Raw genomic sequence first — 19,442 nt, forward strand, 5'->3', positions numbered from 1 at the left:
TTTGCAAACTTGTGACTGGGACCCAGTGGAAGTTTAGGAGGTGGTTGAGTTCTCTTGGAGATCTCCATGTACTTTTGCGGAGATCCTTGGAGGAAAGTAGCCATAGATATTAGGTTAAATAAAAAAGCACAAAAGCATGTACTGTCAATAAATGTGTATATGGGTATTGGTATATTTGAAATACAGAGTTATAGCTGCACTGAACCACAAGACATTTGAATTGTTTTGTAACAAATACTGTCTATATTGTCACAAAATAATCTATTGGTTTTATTAATGTATTTGTCATAGATACCATATCTAGGTGCTGCAAATTGGTTATTACAACAAATGAAAATCCAGCCAACTCAATAATATCTTCCTCTTCATATTGAACAGCTGGTATTGTATCAGGCAGACACTATACAATAGTTTACAGAACAACATTATTATTTCCTGGAATCAAAACAGGGCTGCAAACTCACAGCTAAATAAACATATAATTAGGACTGGCCACAAAAATCAACACAGATGATTGCCAAACCAACAGCGTCAGAAAACAGTTTGAATGGCAAGTGTAAGAGGCATAACATACTAACTAGGCTAATCAAAAAATCAAGTTACCATTTGAGCACTGCTGAATGTATACATTTCTTTGGACAAATCATGTCAGGTGCTACCCCTTGTACCAGGAATGAAGAAGTGAAGGAGTGAAGAGCCAACGTGGTCGGAATGTTAGCACCTCAAAGTAATGTTATAGAGGAAAACAACTATGAAGGTTAACAAAACATGGGTGGCTTATAGAGCAGGTTAACAAAAACTATGGTGCCAACTATTTAAAATCTGTGGTAGGCCTGACACTCGTAGGGAACCTTATATGGTGAGAGCTACAAAACTATATAAACTTGGAGACACCCTTTGGGACATCAATCCCAGAAGTCCCTGTGATTGTTTCAAAGCTTCAGAAGCTGGGCCATTGCTTTTTCTAAGTACACACCTATTGTACATAATAATGATAGAAATGTAGGGCTGGAAGGGACCTCGAGACATCATCAAGTCCAGCCAAGGCAGAACCGAGTAAACCTAGGCTTCCATGACAGGTGTTTGTCCAACCTGTTTTTAAAAACTTCCAGAGATGGGGATTCCATAATCACCCTTGGAAGCCTATTCCAGAGCTTAATTACCCTTATAGTTGGAAGTTTTTCCTAATATCTAACCTAAGTCTCACTTGCTGCAGATTAGGCCCATCACTTCTTGTCCTACCTTCAGTGGACATGAAGAACAATCGATCCACATCCTCTTTATAACAGTTCTTAACATATTTGAATATTATCAGGTCCCCCATCAGCCTTCTTTTCTCAAGACTAAACATGCCCTGTTGTTTTTACCTTTCCCCATAGGTCTCCACTGGACTCTCCATTTGTCTCCACTGGACTCTCTAGCTTGTCCACATCTATCCTAAAATGTGGTGCTCAGAATTGGACACAGCTGAGGCCCTATTGCTGCCGAGTAGGGTGAGACAATCACCTCCAATGTCTTACATATGATAATACTCCCATTAATATGCACCAGAATGATAGTAACCTTTTTTGTAACCGCATCACATTGTTGACTCATTTTCACCTTGCATTAGTATAATATATAATAAAAATCCAGTCTAAAATTGCTTCTGCATAATGTCACTGTGTACTGTTAAACAACTGTCATATCACACCCCAAACGTGACTGCATTTCAGTTGCATGTGAAATGATTCCTGTATTTATAGCATGCAAATAACTCGGTAATGTTTGTAGAGTATTTGTGGATGTAAAGCCATAAATTAAAAAAGAATATGAAAGGAGCTAATATTTTTTGGGCATATGTAACTGCAAACCAGCCAAACTACTTTCAACCAAAGTTTGCAAACTAATTTGTTCCTGATGGCTCTGCTCACATCTCCTGAAAAAAGTTTTATATCTGAGCCATAAACCTCTGTGAAATGAGGTTCAAACTACAAACCCAGAACTACAGCAGCACAAGCAGGCACAAGTGTAACTTGTATATAAAATAACTGGTAAGGGGATTTCATTCTTTAACACAAAAAAACACAGGCAGCTTCCAAAGTGAGAAACATGTAGATGAAATTCTAGGAGTGAATGGATGAATGGCTGGAGGGATAGAAGAACAGATAGTACATGAGTATGCAGTGTTAGTGCTTTGCTCCTCATTCAAGTCTTCGCAGCTGTTTGGTTAAGAGGAGGAAAATAAAGGCCTTTGGTAACTCTTAAGCAGGCTGCCAATTTTCCACACTGGATTTGATGGCTAAGAAAACTTAGTTAATACTGTAGCCTTTTGCTGCTCCATGGAGCCACAAATTTTTTAGAAAACTTGTAGAAATGTACACTGTGTTGTTTGACAAAGAAGCTATATTTTCTAAATGCTGCTTACATACAAGCTGTTTTACTAACTACAAATATATTATGGGCTGGGTTTTTAAAATCTGTCCTCCCTTTCTGCACCCACGTTTTTTTGTGGGCACGATTAATGTCATTTAGACATTTTAACTACCTGATATGCAGATGCAATGACTTGCACTCAAAATTTTGTGGGCATCAAAAGTGGAGAAGCCAGGTCCAAAGTTTCTCCAGTGCTTCAACTCCCGCATAAAAAGGAAGGAAAAAAAGGCATTTTATAAACATTGTATTCACTGTGGGCTACATTCTGGCTGCCTTATGCAGAGGCACCTGCCCCAAAATCCGAGAGAGGAGGGAGCCAAGGGAGCTCTGGCTGCCCTCACAAAATTCGGAGATGCTGCTTTGCAGCCCTCTAATGATTCTAGAGTGGGGCTTAATGGGTAGGGTCTCTACCTTTGTATATGTACGTTCCCTGAGCTAGCAATAGAAACTATGCAGCCAAAACTCTTGGATGCGGATAGATGGAGTGAGGGTTTCTAATACTGTAAGAATATGGTCACACACTAAAGCTGTTCTTGTATTTTTGAGTCATTTTTACATTATCTTCTTGCTCCAAGTCGCACTATATTTGTGTGTGTGTGTAAAATACCCATCAACATCTGCTTGCTTGTGAGGCAGAAGGGAGATGATGGAGCTGAAAGGAAAGTGTCAAATGACCTCCCGGAGGATGTCTCAGATGCCTGACTGGTCTGACTGCCTGTGTGAGAGCAAGCGAGAAAGCCACTCAGCCACCCAGATTTGGTTTAAGCAAAGTAGAGGAACAGATTAGCGCTACCACCTGTCACAGTTACTGGGCTAACGGCACCTCTGACCCCTCCTGGTCTCTCCTCCCCCACCCCATTAGGCCTCAAGCTTTCACCTCTCTTGGGTGGGGAGGAAGCGAGGAGGGAATCCCATGATTCTCGCACTCTTGGACCAGACTTTGGGCTGCAGATCTCCGGTGTTAACTGTGATTATTTCAGCAGGCCCGAGTTTGGTTCAGTACCTGCAGTTCTGTTCCTTCTGGGAGCACCTTCTTAAAGCAAAAGTACTGTTTATTTAGAACGGAAGCATTTCAGAGAAAACAGATCTTAAAACAACAGATAGATAGGCATATGTATAGACTTTCCCACAGCCACTCCCACAAGACCAGTGTCTGTATTCCCAGGACAGCAGACACTCAGCTTCCACTCCCTTTCTCTCCAGAGAGAGTCCTTTTCACTGTTCGGGGTCCTTTTGATCTCTACGGTCCCAACCTCGGCAAAACAGCTGAGGAACTTTGGGCTGGAGCCTAGAAGCCATCTCCACCACTCATAGCCAGTGTCTTGGCATTGGCCCCCCAAGCATTTGTTAGGAGGATGCTTATTGTCACAGGGTTCACTCAGCGCTGGAGTGGCTGTGTCTGGGGAGTAACTCCACCTGGTCTGTTGCCCCGATCTCTCTCTTGTTCATGCTGCAGCCCCTCTTGCGCACCGGGAGTTTCTGTGCTGCCTCTTTGTGACTCAGTTTCTCCCTCTTCGTGGCTTGGCCATTTGGTTAGGTCACTATGGTTTTCCCCTTCTCGGGTATCAGCAGCTCTCCAATCCAAGGCTATACCACTTCCTCAGTGTCTGGTAGGGGAACCTGTGCCCTCCCTCTACTCCAGGTTCCAGCTCTGGGACCCGCTGGGCCAAGGTCTGCACTGTCCCAAACCTGATTGCAGTTACCCCAAGCCTTTTCCTACTCCACCTCTATCAGGTTTTCACTCCACCACCTTCCTGGGTAAACTCTTTCTTCAGGGCCTGGATCTCAGGGCTTCTACTCTTCCCCAGGGTTTCCTCCTTTCCCTCTCTAAACCCACAGTAAACCCTTTTGTCCACTCTTCCTGGCCTTACACCAGCCCTGCCTGCTCCTGCTCAGCTGGGCTCTATCCTCAGAGACTGCCTGTCAACCTAATCCCTCCCTCGGGTGTGGCCTATCAGGTTAATTAGTCCCTTCTGAGCCTCAGTCACCCTACATTAGCCTGGAAAAGATTAACACCCCATCACAATTATCTAGCGCCATTGCGTTGCCTTCTTGCTTGTTTTGATGACATCCCCCTCTTAAACTAGACCAATACATTCATACAGGAAATCTAATAACCCAGCACAGCTATACCATATGCTACCTTACTGACCACGCCACATACAGTATTCATAACATTACAGATCAGCATTATTCGATTATCACATGGCAGTTCCACCTCTGCCACACTCCCCCCTAGAAGCCAGTGGTACAGATTCTGATCTCAGTTGATTCTGGAGTAACTCTACTAACCTCAGTCGCGTTAGTCCAGATTTACAATGGATGAACTGAGATTAAATTTGGCCAACTTTTTTCATTCCAGTCGCTTGAACATAACCACACCAGGGGAAATTCTGTCAGAAAGCCACACTTACTTCTGTGATGATGAAAAAGTCATCCCCTGGCTCTCCCTGCACAACAATTTTTTCTCCATCTTCAAACTGGACAGGTTCTAGTGCATCCGCTACTGTAAGGCGTTCCCATTTGTCCAATGATTCTAAAATATTAAAGATGATACAGCTTTACTGTAAAAGGGGCTAACTTTGACACAGGATTCACATCTAACCTGATACTTCTGGTTCTATTTAAAAAGAAATATTAGAAGACAATGAAATTGTGGCCAGTTCACTTTTATTTCATCGGTGCCTTTTGCCTGAATCTCTGTTCAGGAAACATGAAAGTGTTGACTATCTGTGTGATTTCCGATGCCCAAGATGAAGTGAATAATTTTAAAAGTTAGGTAGCAACAGACGGTTATATCTCCCCGATTCCAGGGTCTGCTCTGTGCTGCCCCGACCCGCAGTGTATTTGAGCAGACTAGGAGCTACCCTACCATACGAGCTGTGTATGAGCCCAGCTGCGAACGGGCAGAGCAGAGTTCCACTCCCTCACTGCCTCTGATGAACTCCACAGCACCAGAGAGGAAGTTAGTGCAGGAGCAAGCTCTACTGGCTACACGGGTGAGAGTTCCTCCCTGCTGAGGGGATTCTCAGTTGGCTATTTACAGCCTGTTTTCTGAGGGTACATTTACGCTGCACATGGCAGCCCCTCCGCTGTGAGACCCAGAGCTCAGGTCTACAGCCTCAGGCTTGTACCACAGTGCTAAAAACAGCCAGGCAGGCTTGCTGGCTTGGGCTGGAGCTTGGGCTCCGAAGCCCCCCTCCCCTCGTAGGCTTCAAAGCCCGAGCTCCAGCCTGAGCCCAAATGTCTGCATGGCTGTTTTTAGCACCGTGGTACAAGCCCCGTGAGCCTGAGTCTGTATACCTGGTCTCAGAGACTCACTGTCACTTGCAGTGTAGGTGTGTGCTTTGTGCTACAAAGGAGACAACGAGAGATGAGAACCTGGTTCCAAGCATCTGATCAGTGTCCCATTAAAGCCAATGGAAAAACTCTCATTGCTATGAGGGCCTCAAGACCAGGCTGTTTTAGCATGGTTACATTTAAGGTTGTAACCTAATTTCAGTGACAATTTTGGCCAACTGAAGTGCACAAGGAATGCAGGAACGGATCTTTTATTTTCCAAGGGTGGCCTAAAAATGTTGTATGTCTCCAAAGCAGAATTTGCTAGTAAACATTAAAACGCATGCAACAGGACTTCACTAATGATGGGTGAACGGACGTTTTAGTATGAATTACTGAATTACTTGAAGTCAAGAATCACAACTGCTGATGTTAGGTCTTAATTTGGCCTATTCTTTATTAAACTCTACCCTGCTTCCTCCTCTTGTTATTCAAAAAGCTGTTTAGAAGCATCATGAAAAAAAGAGAAGTTTTGTTGCTGAAATTAGGTATATTAAAATAAACCCGTGGCAGAAATCAGAAGTATGTATTGGGTCTAACAAAACTATGTGGCTCCAAGTTCAGAGTGACTTGGTACATATAACTGAGCATTTTCTGTTATTGGGTTTTTCCTCATGTGCACTTAAAAATAATGGTTTCAATAATTTTGTTCCATGGTTACATACTAAGTTACTTTCCTAGATCATTTATGACCTTTACTTTGCAAATATAGCCCATAGAAATATTGTAAATGCAATATTCAAAAAGTGTATAGCTTAATTAAAAATATGCATAAAATCCTTTTGTAAAGACTGGAAGAACTGGCTTTCTGATTGAAAAAAAAAAGGAGTCAGTAATTAACAATGAAAAGAAAGAGTCCCTTTAAACTTTTTCTTCAGTTGGCTTTATGAAAAATTCAAAGCTAATTGTAGCTCTGGTCACGAAGTCTCTCTCTTGTCTAAAGGGACTGTACCATTACAAATACATTAGTTAATGGTACTTGCAAATAAAAACTTTATAGAGGAATTTACATGAAATAACTGTTTAAAGTTCTTTTAGTTCCAGAGGTAAATTTATACATGCAGATAAAGTAGATTATATGCAGATTTGTAATCTCCTAATTTTGCATATCAAATCTTGATCTCACATTTAAATAGCCTCAGAGGAAAGTTTTCAAAATATTAATGTTCTCATATCTTGAAATATACATTGAACCTGCGCATCATAATCTAAATAAGTCTGAATGCAATTTTTAAAACTTTAGAAAAACAATTTCTAAAATGCCATAGTTGACTAGTTAGAGGAAGTATTCAAACCTGGAAACGTTATATTCAAAACATCAAATGTTTATATCAATAAATTACTGAGTTCTGACTCGGTTAAGGTGGGAAATGGGGTTGATTTATCAGTACTGTATGGCTGAGATGTCTCAAATGACTATTGAGTTTGCCAGCTGTCATCTACTATTTAAACACAAAATAGTATTAGATATTTCAGCTAAATTCTCAATGCATCCACAGCACTACATATGTTGTCTAATAACGTTCTGCATTGAAAATAAAGCCAAATTTGAAGTCTTCATTCAGTCCTTACTGAGGAAAAACTCCTACAGCAAATAATGGTGCATTTTAAAGTGGCTGAGCTGAAGTCTATGGGAGTTTTGCTGAAGTGAGGACTGAGTATAAGATTACAGTGTCAACTTGCATGCTTAAGGGAGTTCATTTCTGAATAACTTCAGTTTCTGAAATTACTTTTAAATGTCTCATTGCTGTAATTGTACTTCATTAGTGCAGGTGCAGAGATTTTTTTTCCTTAAACACTTCATATAATTTGGCATGATTTGCATTCCTAATTTATGAAGACTTAAATTAAGTAATGGAGAAGGCTCTTTTGCATCCTGCCGGAAAAGATGAGAATATAAATGAATGATTTACCTGACATTAATCAAAGAATACAAGTGTAATTGCAAATTTCTCACGCCAGATCTTCTGAGAAGTTCAAGTACATTTTCACTAAGTATCTTTTTTGCAGGCTCGTATCAGCTAAAATGGTAGCGGAATATCATAAATAAGCACACTTAAATTGTTTAAATTGAAACTATGAAGAGTTTTATTCAATTATATAGTATATTAACCTATATATTTTTTTAAAATAGCCAAAGATAGACTTCAAGCGGGAACTTGATGCATTTCCCACAGAATCAGCATCTCACTGTATCATCTGACACTGTCCTCCTTATTAGAAATTGTTCTCCTAATGATGATTGATTGGTCAGGCATTAGGGGGTTGTTGTTTTTCCTACTGAAGGCCATCAAGAACACGTCCAAATTTCGTGGCTATCACATTAATCAAAGGGAAACAAAATCCAAGGACAAGAAGCTCAACAGATGTTTTAAGAATGTAAGACCTGGGTTATAAAAGAACAGGACAAAAACAATCTAAGCCCACTTAGATCCATAGTGTCAGATTTTTTAGCTCATGTAAATGCATATAAGAGGCTACAAGATCATTCCTGCAGGAAAAAGAAGTTTCTCACCTGTCAGCTGGAAAGATTTAACAGTACTTTATAACACATTCATATTACAAAAATCCCTCTTCAACTGCCCACTTGTGACACCACGGCTTAGAAAGTTACTAGCAAAGTGCCTACTCAGATTTTCAAGGAAAGACTTCACCCACCTAATTCTGATTTGGTACACAGTAAGGGTGAGAAAAATGAGTTCTAGTGAGAAGAACCATTTGCATTTTTTTACATGCTTTTCCTTGGCTGGAGATGATACTGTGAGGTCTTCTGTTCAACCACTTGCCACTTTCATCATCTCATCAAAGACCAAAATGTATTCAGACAACATGTGTGACAGAGAAATGAACACTGAAGTCCAAAGGGCAACTGACCTAAAATGGAGACCTTGCTCAGGAATTCTTCATACATCTTTCTCTTTCTCAGTGTGCTGCCCTGTTATTAAAGAGAGAGAGAGAGAGAGAAAAGACAGAACATTACACGAAGTATTTTTGTGATTTGCTCCTCCAGCTGCTCTTTCTGATTTTTTTTTCTTTCTGAAACTCAAACACAGCCAGTATAAATAGCCTACGGCAAGATTTTCTTCATAAAATGTCTGGGTAAGCCGTATCCTTGATAAGTAATGTCAGTAAGGATCAAATTCATCCTTCATATAACTCCACTGACTTGTATGAAGTTACTGGACACCAAGGATGAATTTGGTCTCTTTTCAGCAATTAATTTTAAGCAGCTGCATTTCTCCATTAATTTTTAGATATTATTATGCATGAGGCCCACAAGTAGTGAGCTTACAATTAAAAAATGGGAGGAAACCCATTACAGATTCAGTCTGATCTGCCTGCTCAGACACCCTTGGCTTCAACAGGGCTCACCAAGGGTTTATTATTAAGTATTATTTTATATTATTTATATATATATCTTTACAGCACCTTCTATAATGGTGCTCCAACCTAGTTAGGCCCTCTAGGTGCATATGGAATACAAATAAACAAAATTATTATTGTTATTATTGAAAAAAGTTATGATGATGCAGTATTTTATCTGGTTACATGCAGCCATCGTAAAGAGTTTTCAGAACATCAGAAAGGGATTCAATTAGGACCCTAGACTTTTCAAATACAAGATGCACTGCACCCAGATTACTCTTTGCATAAGAAAAGGTGTCCTGCCCTACAGAACTTTCCCAGCAGTTTTACTCACACATTATCAATCTCACCCCTTCTCCCCACATTGTATAGTCATAGGTGATCTAAAAGAACAAGTTCCGTCCCTGGTAACAAAGAGCAAACCATAGAAAAAGGTTGTTCTTGCCATCATTCAATATTTGCTTGGTTTACAATTATTCACTCTGCAGAGCTGTATAAGAATCAAGCCCATTTTCCGGCTGTGTGAAAGATCTTGGTAGAAGGTGCACCTGCTAGACAGAGCTATGAAGGAAGAGCCCAGTGCAGAGAGGACATGCTAATCTTTTGAGGAATGGGGAAACCCCAGGCAACATTTACTCACATCGTGGGTGGATAAGCCATAAATAAATATTAGTGTTTGCTGTAGAAAAAGCCACTTGTCTTGTTCTCCTGTAAGGGGAAAGTGTTGATGGGTGCTGGGAAGAGAGATGAAAAGGGCAGTATAAAAATTCCATTGTCAAAGCATCCAGTAAGGGTGAAAATATAAAACTGGGACAAAACTCTGGAAAGAACAGAGCCAGATACCTCTGTTCAGTTATACAACTAAGAACTAAACTTCTCTCTTCCTACACCCACTCATAGATCTGATCCAAAACTCACTGAAGTCAATGGGAGTCTTTCTAGTGATTTCAACAGGGTTTGAATTTGGCCCCAGAATAACAGCACCAGCAGTTGCTGCCACCTTCTCTCTACTCCTACACCAGCTCTGCAGTGGGATAGAAGCATCAGCACCAGCAGTAACGGCTAATTACGCTCTTTCTGGGTCCACTGTGCATCAGAGCAGCAGTCACTGTCATTTTTGCTCCTCTCCTAGGCTTCTTCTGTACTGGAGTAGAACCACCAGACCAGAAGTGGCTGCCACGTTCTACCAGGTGCCTTTGCACCACAGCAGCAGCAGCCAACATCATTGCTCCCATCCTTCACAATTGTATAGCCCCCTGATGATCCTTTGTCTCCCGGGATCTCTCCTCACATGCTGAGATAGCATTGGTAACCTTCGCCTGACCTCTTCATCTGACTAACTATGTTCTCTACCTCAGAGGCCCTCAGAGTACTGGAAATGCCAAGAGTAAAAACACAAACTTCAAATGGAGGAGTTTCTGCAAACCTCGCCAAATCCTGACAGCTCACTGTGAGACAATGAATGGAAAACTGGACCTTGTGTACTCCCTGCTCTCCTCCCTGCAATCCAGAGTGGAAACCAGACCAGCAAAATTGACAGCTGTGGAAAACCAGATTGGTGGTTTAGATCGATGGGCCAGGGCATGTAGAGACAGATGTGGAAAATGCTTTTAAAATTACTGCGGACACAGATGAATTTTAAGAAGCAGTAATCAGAAGCCATGAAAGGCTGCCTGACCACAGCCTGGAGTATTTAGAGAACTAGACGAGAGACAGAAAGGTAAGAACCCTAGACATCCTGGCTGGCACTAAGGGCAAAGAGCCCATCAATTTCTTTAAGAAATGTGTGTGTAAACTCTTGATTCTGTAAGATTATAACAATGCCAATGCAGTTCTATAGAATTCTCCGACAAAACTAGCCTGATTGGAATGTTGTGAGTGTGAAGAACTAAATGGAAGTTTATTCTTCATTATTAATATTTATTATTATTATTGTTGTTGTGATAGCACCTAGAGACAGGAATCAAGACTGAGATTCCATTTGCACTAGCTCATGTACAGAAACACGGTGAGAGACAGTCCATATAGGTCAAAGATCCCTATGGTCTAACAACAGACAAAAGGGAGGAGAGAAAAGAGAGGAAAAAGGACTTGCCCAAGGTTACACACTGAGCCAGTGGCAGAGCTAGAAGTGGAGTCCAGTTTTCCTGACTCCCACTATACCAAGGAGACAGTTCTTCAAAAGAAGAGAGACAATGTATTCTAGCAGCAAAAAGCCCCACTGGTTTCCCTAGACCTCGGCCTAAGGACCTAGAACCAAGGAACAAAATTGGTAGAAATGAAAAAGGAGCAAAGCTAGCTGCCACATATTAAAAAGCCCGCACCCTGTCTACACACAGCTTCAGAGATCCATATTATCAGGCGGGTGCATCCCTGCGTCACACCTATTAAACATGGTTAAAAAAAATTTCTAGTGTAGAGAGGGCCTAGTTCATGTGTTTGGGAAAGAAACCTTTAAAGTATGAATTAAATATGCCTGAGTCTGCAGCCAACCTGGAACAATAGTTCTGAGATGTAGGAATTGCTTCTATTCATCTCAATGAGGTATTAATGCTGAAGTTGGATGCCATTTCATGGTGCTTGGAAAAGCATAACTCTGCTTGGGTGCTGGAGAGAGCATGCTGAGCTGTGGGAGTTGCGATGCAGGGCCGGTTCTAGGGGTGGGCGAGCAAAGGCAGTCACCCTGGGCGCCACGGGTGTCAGACCACTGTGCCGTTCAGCTTTTTGTTGTTGTTGTAGTTACTCTGCTGTGACTGGCCGGCCATTTTTGCTCCGCTGATTGGGCTGGCTCTGCTTTTTTGTCATTGTTTTCGGTCTGCCATTTGGGGAAGAGAGTGGGGAGGAGCCAAAAACATTTTCCACCCTGGCTGGCAAAACAGCTAGGGCTGCTCCTGTTGCTATGATGTACAAGAGCCAGTACATCCTCCCACTGTCCATCAGGAAAGCAGGGCAAAGCAATGCCTTCACATAGAAGTCTTGAGTTCTTCAGGCAACCCTACTTGAACACCAGCTCTTGCACTCTGTCCAATTACAGAAGAAAAGATTCTCTGCTTCCTCTCACCACTTCCAAAGCACTTCCCCAGGCATGGGCATAAAACTTAGTTCAGAATGTTTTGTTGTTACTTTAGGATATCCTTCTGTGTTTTGACTGCCTCCAGGGTAGAGCAGAGGGATACTTTAGAGAAAACATTACTACAGTATTATTACAACACAAACACGTGGTTATTTGTTCTGGTATTCAGATCAGTATTGCTGACCTTTATACCACATGGAAACAGGAAGAGAGAGAATTTTTGATTTCCTACTTCTCTGCCTCCCTTAATCCCCATCTCCAGCGTTCTCCTCACATTCTTCCATTTGTTTAGTGCCATCTCATCTGCTTTTTATAACTTGTCCATTTAGTATAGTAGCCTGCCCTAGCTACTGGCCTCAGTTTGATTGCGGATAGGAGGGTGGTAGAATTACAAAACCAGTGGATGAAGAAAAGTGTTGTGGGTAATATATCTAGATTTTAAGAAAGCACTGGATTGTCCCATAAAACATTACTCAGAGAGTCGATGTAAATCAGACAGAATATGAACACTATCATAATCCTTTGCACTGTCGTAACCTTTCCATTAGTTTCCTGTCTACTTGAGAATCAGAGAGGTGCCAAGTGGAATGTTGCAGGGATCTGTGTTAGGCCTGTTCTTATATAAGCTCCTCATTAATGATCTAGGAGACCTATCTAGCCAATAACACACTAATGAAATCTGCAGGTTGGGAAACATTGTGAAAAGCTGGCAGAATGGGGAAATACCACCAAGGGGCCTAGAGAGATTTGAAACAGGGGTAGAAAAAAAATGAGATTCAGTTTGGAAAATACAGCTAAGAGATCTAGGGAAAGCAATCCAAGGCACAAATATTCAACAAGACAGATAAACCTGGAAAGTAGTAATGCTGAAAGAGATTTATGGACAGTCAGACGTGAGTTCGCAATGTGATACTGCAGCAAAAACAAGTCCAATACAATTTTGATCTGTATATGCAAAGACATCCTACCACAGAGCAGAGAGATAATAGTAATAACATATATGGTTTTGGTGTAACTATACTTAGCACGTTGTGATCTGTCTGTTCCCTCCTTGCCAGAAAGACATAGACAAATTGTAAAGAATTCAGGGAAGAATTAACTGTTCTGTATACATTAGGGTAGCCAGGGCATCTGATGCCCCCAAACAGGTACTCAAATTGCCCCTCCCTCCTCTACTTTCTCTCTTCCCACTCCAATCTATCCCTTTCTTCCCCTTTGCTCACCTCTTTGCTTTCCTTCTCCAGCTCCTTTTATTTATTTATTTTCAGAAGTACAGCTGGGCCGGCTGGAGTTGATTGGGTATTTCCTAAAAAGCCCCGCCTTGAATGACAAGCCAAACAAACGGCTACCGAATGGTAGAACAAGGCTCAAGTTTCAGATAAAAGGGTTGTGCTGGCAGGTATGCAGCTGGCAGGAGGTGCTGGAATGGCGACCATTCCATCTCAATTTTTATCCCTACATAAAACTGATATTGAATTATACTTAAAATGTACATTCTTAAAGGAGCACAACAAAGAGTCACTGAAACAATGCATACTAACCATGAAAACAAAGTATCCCATAAGATCCTACTGCTATATTGCACAGATGTTAAATGGAATGCAGGCTTTGGATTTGGTTTATGTTTTGGCCACCCTGCAATGTACATTGTACAAAATGTGCAGTTGATGTGACTTAATTTTTCTGAGTGGTAAAAGAAACAGTGTTCTCCGATCCAAAACAGTATGAAGCATTGTTGGTAAAACAAGGTCAGAACAACATAAATGAAGTCAGACATTACAGTAGGGATGGTCTAACCTTGACTGGTCATTAGTTGTGTCCCAACAGTATAGCCCGTGGATATAAGTAACTAGCTGTGAATAAATTGAGGCTGGAAATTAGAATAAGGCTTCTAACCATCAGCGGGGTGAGGTCCTGGAACAGCCTTCCACTAGGAGTGTTGGGAGCAAACTACCGAACTAGTTTTAAAACGGAGCTTGATAAATTTATCCATGGGATTATATGATGGGGTTGCCTGCAATCCCTGATGATCAAGGAAGTCCCTTCCAATCCTACGTAACTCACTGTGTATAAGCAGGGCCGGCTTGTCATGCCACAGACAGACCTCAGTGACTGCAGGACAAAGGGGCTGTTGGGGTTTGTAGCCATTCAGATCAGAGGTGAGAAGGTCACAACTGGCCAGATGGCTCATGTGAACAACTTCAGTGATGTTGTGGCTGACTAGACCAAAGTTTGTGTGTCCAGCCTGTAACTTCTCCCCTATAACAGCCAGGTCAAGTGAGTTGGAGGGAGGGTAAATTACTCTCTGAAAGGAGAAATTATAACACCATTTTAACAGATTAATATGTGTTATATCCTCAGCCTGAGGGCTGACTTGGCTGGGAGATGGACTTGATGTTTTAGTATAGGGGCATTATTAGAAAATGGACATTTTGTCTCCTTTTATCCTTGTATATGTGGCATTCGCTGTATGCAGTCTTGGGGAGCTCCCTATCCCCAAAGGTTTTCAATCCAAATGGCAAGGAAGACAGCAGCAACATTTTAGCAACTTAAGCTGCATGACAATTGCAAGCCATAGATTCCTTACTACCCACACTCAGGAAGATATAAACATGAAAACAAAGATACCCACAAACGTGTTACATAGGTAAGGCAAGCAACATACAACACAGATAACTTTCCTAGACAGAGGAAACAAGGTTAGAGAACTGGGTGGCGTGCTCAGAAAGAACATTTGGGGAGGTGAGGAAGAGAGTTGACTGGTTTAGAAGAACTTTTTTAACCCCCATAGAATTTCAAAGTTATAATGCTTTGTGAAAGATTGCAATGAATGCCAAGCAGTTTTTTACACATCTCAACTGAAGGAACTGAACCGAGGCTTGCTATCATCACAGCTGGTTGAGTGAGTGTAAATATGACCCTCAAGCACTAAGCTGCCTAGGAAGAGACGATGAAATATGCAGAAATACATCTGTTTTAACATGGTTCTTTCAAGACAGGCTGAAGCAACAAATGCATGGCAAATGAAATCAAAAGCTAGATCGACAGTGTGCATCAGACTTTAGTCCACTCCAAGAAAAAAAAAGTTACAATTATGGATACAGTAAATCTAAAAGCATCATTGAAATGCTTAAGTGGATAAAAAAAATGGCAATGAGCAGAAGTAACTGGTAAGAGACCAGACAATATGTGGGACATCTAAAATACTAAACAACTCTCTGATGGAGGGCAGTAGACATTCCATTTTTAATGGCACCAACTATACCACTTTTTAAAAAAAAAAACCCAACAACCCTGAAATGTAAAAACAACAAAGTGCTCATACACAAAATCATCTTGCTATGGACCTAGTGACAGAAAGCAGCAAGGGATTCTAAATGCATTTTAAAGGCAGTTATCTGTATATTAGAATCAGATAGATGCTCACGATAGCTGTGTCTATGTTTAGCATACTTGCACCAGCATTAAAGGGGCAGGCTCCTCTGCTGCAGGTTATATGCCTTTTTAGTAAAATTCCTTCTGGCACCAGAAATGCCCACCCAGCTTTTGAAGATAGTTATCAAATGGAGATGAGCATCTGACCCCTAACTGAGTGATCAAACCTGAATGGTTCACAAGCTTCAGTGTGATTAGTTATTGCCATTTTCATCAAGTTTTAGACCAAAGGGGCCTCAAACGCAAAGATGATTGTGAAATTTTCGTCTTTATTCTTGTGTAACTGCATTAGATAGATTAAAGTAAGAACCAAACGGCCTTTCTTAAAAAGCCAGAGAACACATCAGTTATGCTGTTTATTTCTCTCTTGTACAATTTCTCTTTTGTACTTTTGAATCGTATTTGCACCAAGCAGATTCATCTCAAGCAGTATTCTAGATACCTGTCTTGATTGCCTTAGTCAAGTACTAGTGGACAAGTTATGTTCTCCTTCCCTATGAGTTTTAAAAAAAAAGTTTTAAATAAATGTCTTATTGAAGGTCAATGAAGGCTGCTCCTGCACTAAGCAGCTTTCAAATAGTACTCATCCTGTTCACCCACAGAACTGATACAGCATCTTTAGTGGCGTTACTAGCTGCTTGTCAATGAATCTCAATCCTGTCCTGGAGGGGCCGTCTCCTATCTCTATGGATGGAAGAATAATTTCATCTACTTCTCCAATGAATCTTTAGCTCCTCTACTGAGAGTGCCAGTTGTGATGGTGATTTTTGTGATGTGGACACCAGTCCATGAAGAACTAGATATATGCCACAAACTCACTTCACTGAGGCACCCACCAGTCATCATATGGCATAAATATTATGTCTCGGCTGAACTCAGTTGGATGTGAACTAATGACCCTGACACTGAAAACCATTGTATCCCTTTGCTAAACTCTTAAGCTACCCACCTAGTAATTCCATTTGTACTGTATATATTTTTAATACACATTCTTTTCTTACCAAGAAATCATAGTAACATTTGCTCCAGGCCAGAATGAAATAAATGTAACCAATGAAGAAAAGTTCCTATCAAGAAAGATGCTTTAAATAACATTATTCAAGTGTAAACTATCTACAGGAAGGGAATATTTTGTGGAGGAGAAAAGAGTATGTACATTCACATCAGAAAAACAAATAATTGTGGTGAAACTACGACATTGCTTTAGCTAAGCGTGTGTCAAAGTTTCCATTATTAATCCACAACTCAAGGTCTAATGACAAATCAACAGCCTAACGCATGCTGCAGGTGCTTCTGTGACAGGCTTCTTTGAAAAGACTTGGGGGAGGGAGGGAGAGGAAGGAATCTTTTCCTGAAGTCACAGAGTGTTAGCAGCTTTCTGAAGCTGCTACTGCAGTTTTAGGGTCGTGCAGTGTTATTTATTGTGCCATGGACATACATGGCACTTTGTTGACAAACAAGGATGCAGGGGAGGTAGGGGGTTCATATCCTGGACTCACTGAAGTCAATGGGAGTTTTCCCACTGACTGTAATGGAGCCAAGAGCTCATTCGGTGCTCCTGCCAAGAAGAGCTTATAGTGTAAGTTAGAATGACGACAATACAAGGCAACAAGCATGGGGTGTTGTTGAGGGAGGATAGGAGGGGGTTGACAACAAGAAGATGATGTGAGGTAGCTTAGAGGAGTAAATGTGGACCTCGAGGGTTTCACAGTTTTACTGATGTATTATTATGTATGATAGGGGAAGTACTCAGGGGTTCCTGGCACACAGCCCCATGCTCATTCCTGGCACACAGACCCACAGTTTTATTTTAATGTGCATTTGTTTGTTTTAGAGCCCTAAACTGCAGAGGGTTTAGCACTGATATAATTTGAATGTAAAATATAAATGTTGTGCACATTTATGGCACAATACCAGTAATGTGAATAAGTCATAACATTTAAAACTCACCATTAAAATGCGTCTGTAGCTGTCCCTGTCGATGCCCCAAAGTTTGAGGTCTGTCTTGGCCTTGACAGTGGCAGCTCTTGGTGTTCCATAGATCAAGGCAAGCTCCCCAAAGCTGCCTCCTTCTCCAATGCTGGTAACCCATTCTCCATTTACATAAACCTACAAAAGGAAGAGGGAAAAAATAATCGGGGGACTTATCTGTGCTTTTTCCTTCTACTTCCAGTTACCTAAAAACCCATTAATAATTTCCTATCTATCTAAGTTGGATAGTGCTGGGAGGCACAGAAAGAAAACAGTAGCCTAACAGTTTCCTCGCTCAGTTACAAAAGAGGGTGACAACCTGCTTTGTGGATAGAATTTCAAGTCTTCTTGCTTCAGCACAATAATTGTATTTACTCTCTGAGTTTTCAGCTCCTGTGGTTAACTGGCATCAAGTTTTCCTTCCCTGTGTTCAGCACTCAGAGAATCGACAAGCAGAACTGTCACAACTTTGGCTTTTTATTAACACTGTCAAAGTTGAAAGGAAGGAGATTTGTTAAAAACTGTAATGAGATTTGTCGGAAAGCACCATTGCTGTGAACTGAAAAACAGAATAAAACAAGGAAAACATCTTCTGAAAGGGGAGATTTTTCTTTTATAAGCTTATTCTCTTCATCAATTACCCAAGGATAGTTTTCAAAGTCTCCCATTGACTTAGTGGGTTACTGACTACTTTGGATTTGATAGCATGTAAATATAACTATCCTTTTCCTTCCACTCATGGACCAGCTCTATTGGTCTCCAGGACTCATAATTAATTTATTAAACTACCATTATGATCCTGCTGATGAAATGGACTGGATCCAAAGCTATTTTAGATCAGAAAATATAATTGATTGATATAGTTATCGCACAACATTTTTACTGGGTGAAATACAACCCAGTACAGAGGGCCTACCCAAGTTCCTTTGCATCATGTAAGTCCTTCACTTGAGTAGATGGGGTGTGGGCAGGGTCCCTACAATAGGGTGAATTCCTCCTGCTATCCATTGACAGTACAGCTTCTGAAGCATTACATTGCATTCAGAGAATGCGATTGATTGTGTATTTTGCAGCGTGCATGTAGTTTTGTCATTATACACTGACATAAGGGGCATTCTTTTTAGGCTGTTAATGTGTTAAGGAATTTAAAGAACAGCAGACACTGCATGCACATATCAAGTGCAGAATATATCCTAATGTATTATGGAGCAGTAACAATAGAAATCAATGAGACTGAACATTAGTGCTGTAACAGCTCTATAAAGAAAAATGTAATAAAAGAAACATACAATCAGGGGCGTCTCTATGTATTTTGCTGCCCCAAGCACGGCAGTCAGGCAGCTTTCGGCAGGATGCCTGCGGGAGGTCCGCCGGTCCTGCGCCTTCGGTGTCCCCGCCACTGAATTGCCGCCGAAGCCGCGGGACTGGCGGACCTCCCACAGGCGCGCCGCCGAAGGCAGCCTGACTGCCGCCCTCATGGCGACGGGTAGGCCGCCCCCCGCGGCTTGCCGCCCCAGGCACGCGCTTGGTGCGCTGGTGTCTAGAGCTGCCCCTGCATACAATTATTCTGTACTCAAACAGGAAAAAACAAAAAAGAAAACCGAAATAATTTCACGTAACCTATTACAAATAATGGATTCATGCAATTTTTTAATATAAATTAGGACCCTGTATTACTTAAGAATGAAAAAAATAAGGTGTCTAATATGGGGCAAAATATATGCATATTTGGTCTTTTCCCAAAAATAAAAACAAATTTCAGTATATTTTGTGTGTGTGTGTATATCTATCTATCTATCTATCTATCTATCTAGCTTCCTCTTATGCAGAAAAGATGTCCCTT

The 19,442-nt window shown here is 41.2% G+C and overlaps 1 protein-coding gene across 2 annotated transcripts in view; it reads right to left on the reverse strand.

The window, feature by feature from the left end:
- Positions 1-19,442, reverse strand: part of PRKAR1B (protein kinase cAMP-dependent type I regulatory subunit beta) — a 120,883-nt gene that overhangs the window by 23,475 nt on the left and 77,966 nt on the right. For both annotated transcript variants that reach the window (XM_044980545.1, XM_044980546.1), the window contains 3 exons: positions 17,579-17,737; positions 8,629-8,689; positions 4,830-4,951 (listed from right to left, as the gene is read on the reverse strand). In XM_044980545.1, coding sequence (XP_044836480.1) covers positions 4,830-4,951; positions 8,629-8,689; positions 17,579-17,737 — 342 coding nt within the window. The remainder of the gene's footprint in view (positions 1-4,829; positions 4,952-8,628; positions 8,690-17,578; positions 17,738-19,442) is intronic.

Source organism: Mauremys mutica, chromosome 11 (genome assembly GCF_020497125.1).
Source record: "Mauremys mutica isolate MM-2020 ecotype Southern chromosome 11, ASM2049712v1, whole genome shotgun sequence".
NCBI classification, from domain to species: domain Eukaryota; kingdom Metazoa; phylum Chordata; order Testudines; family Geoemydidae; genus Mauremys; species Mauremys mutica.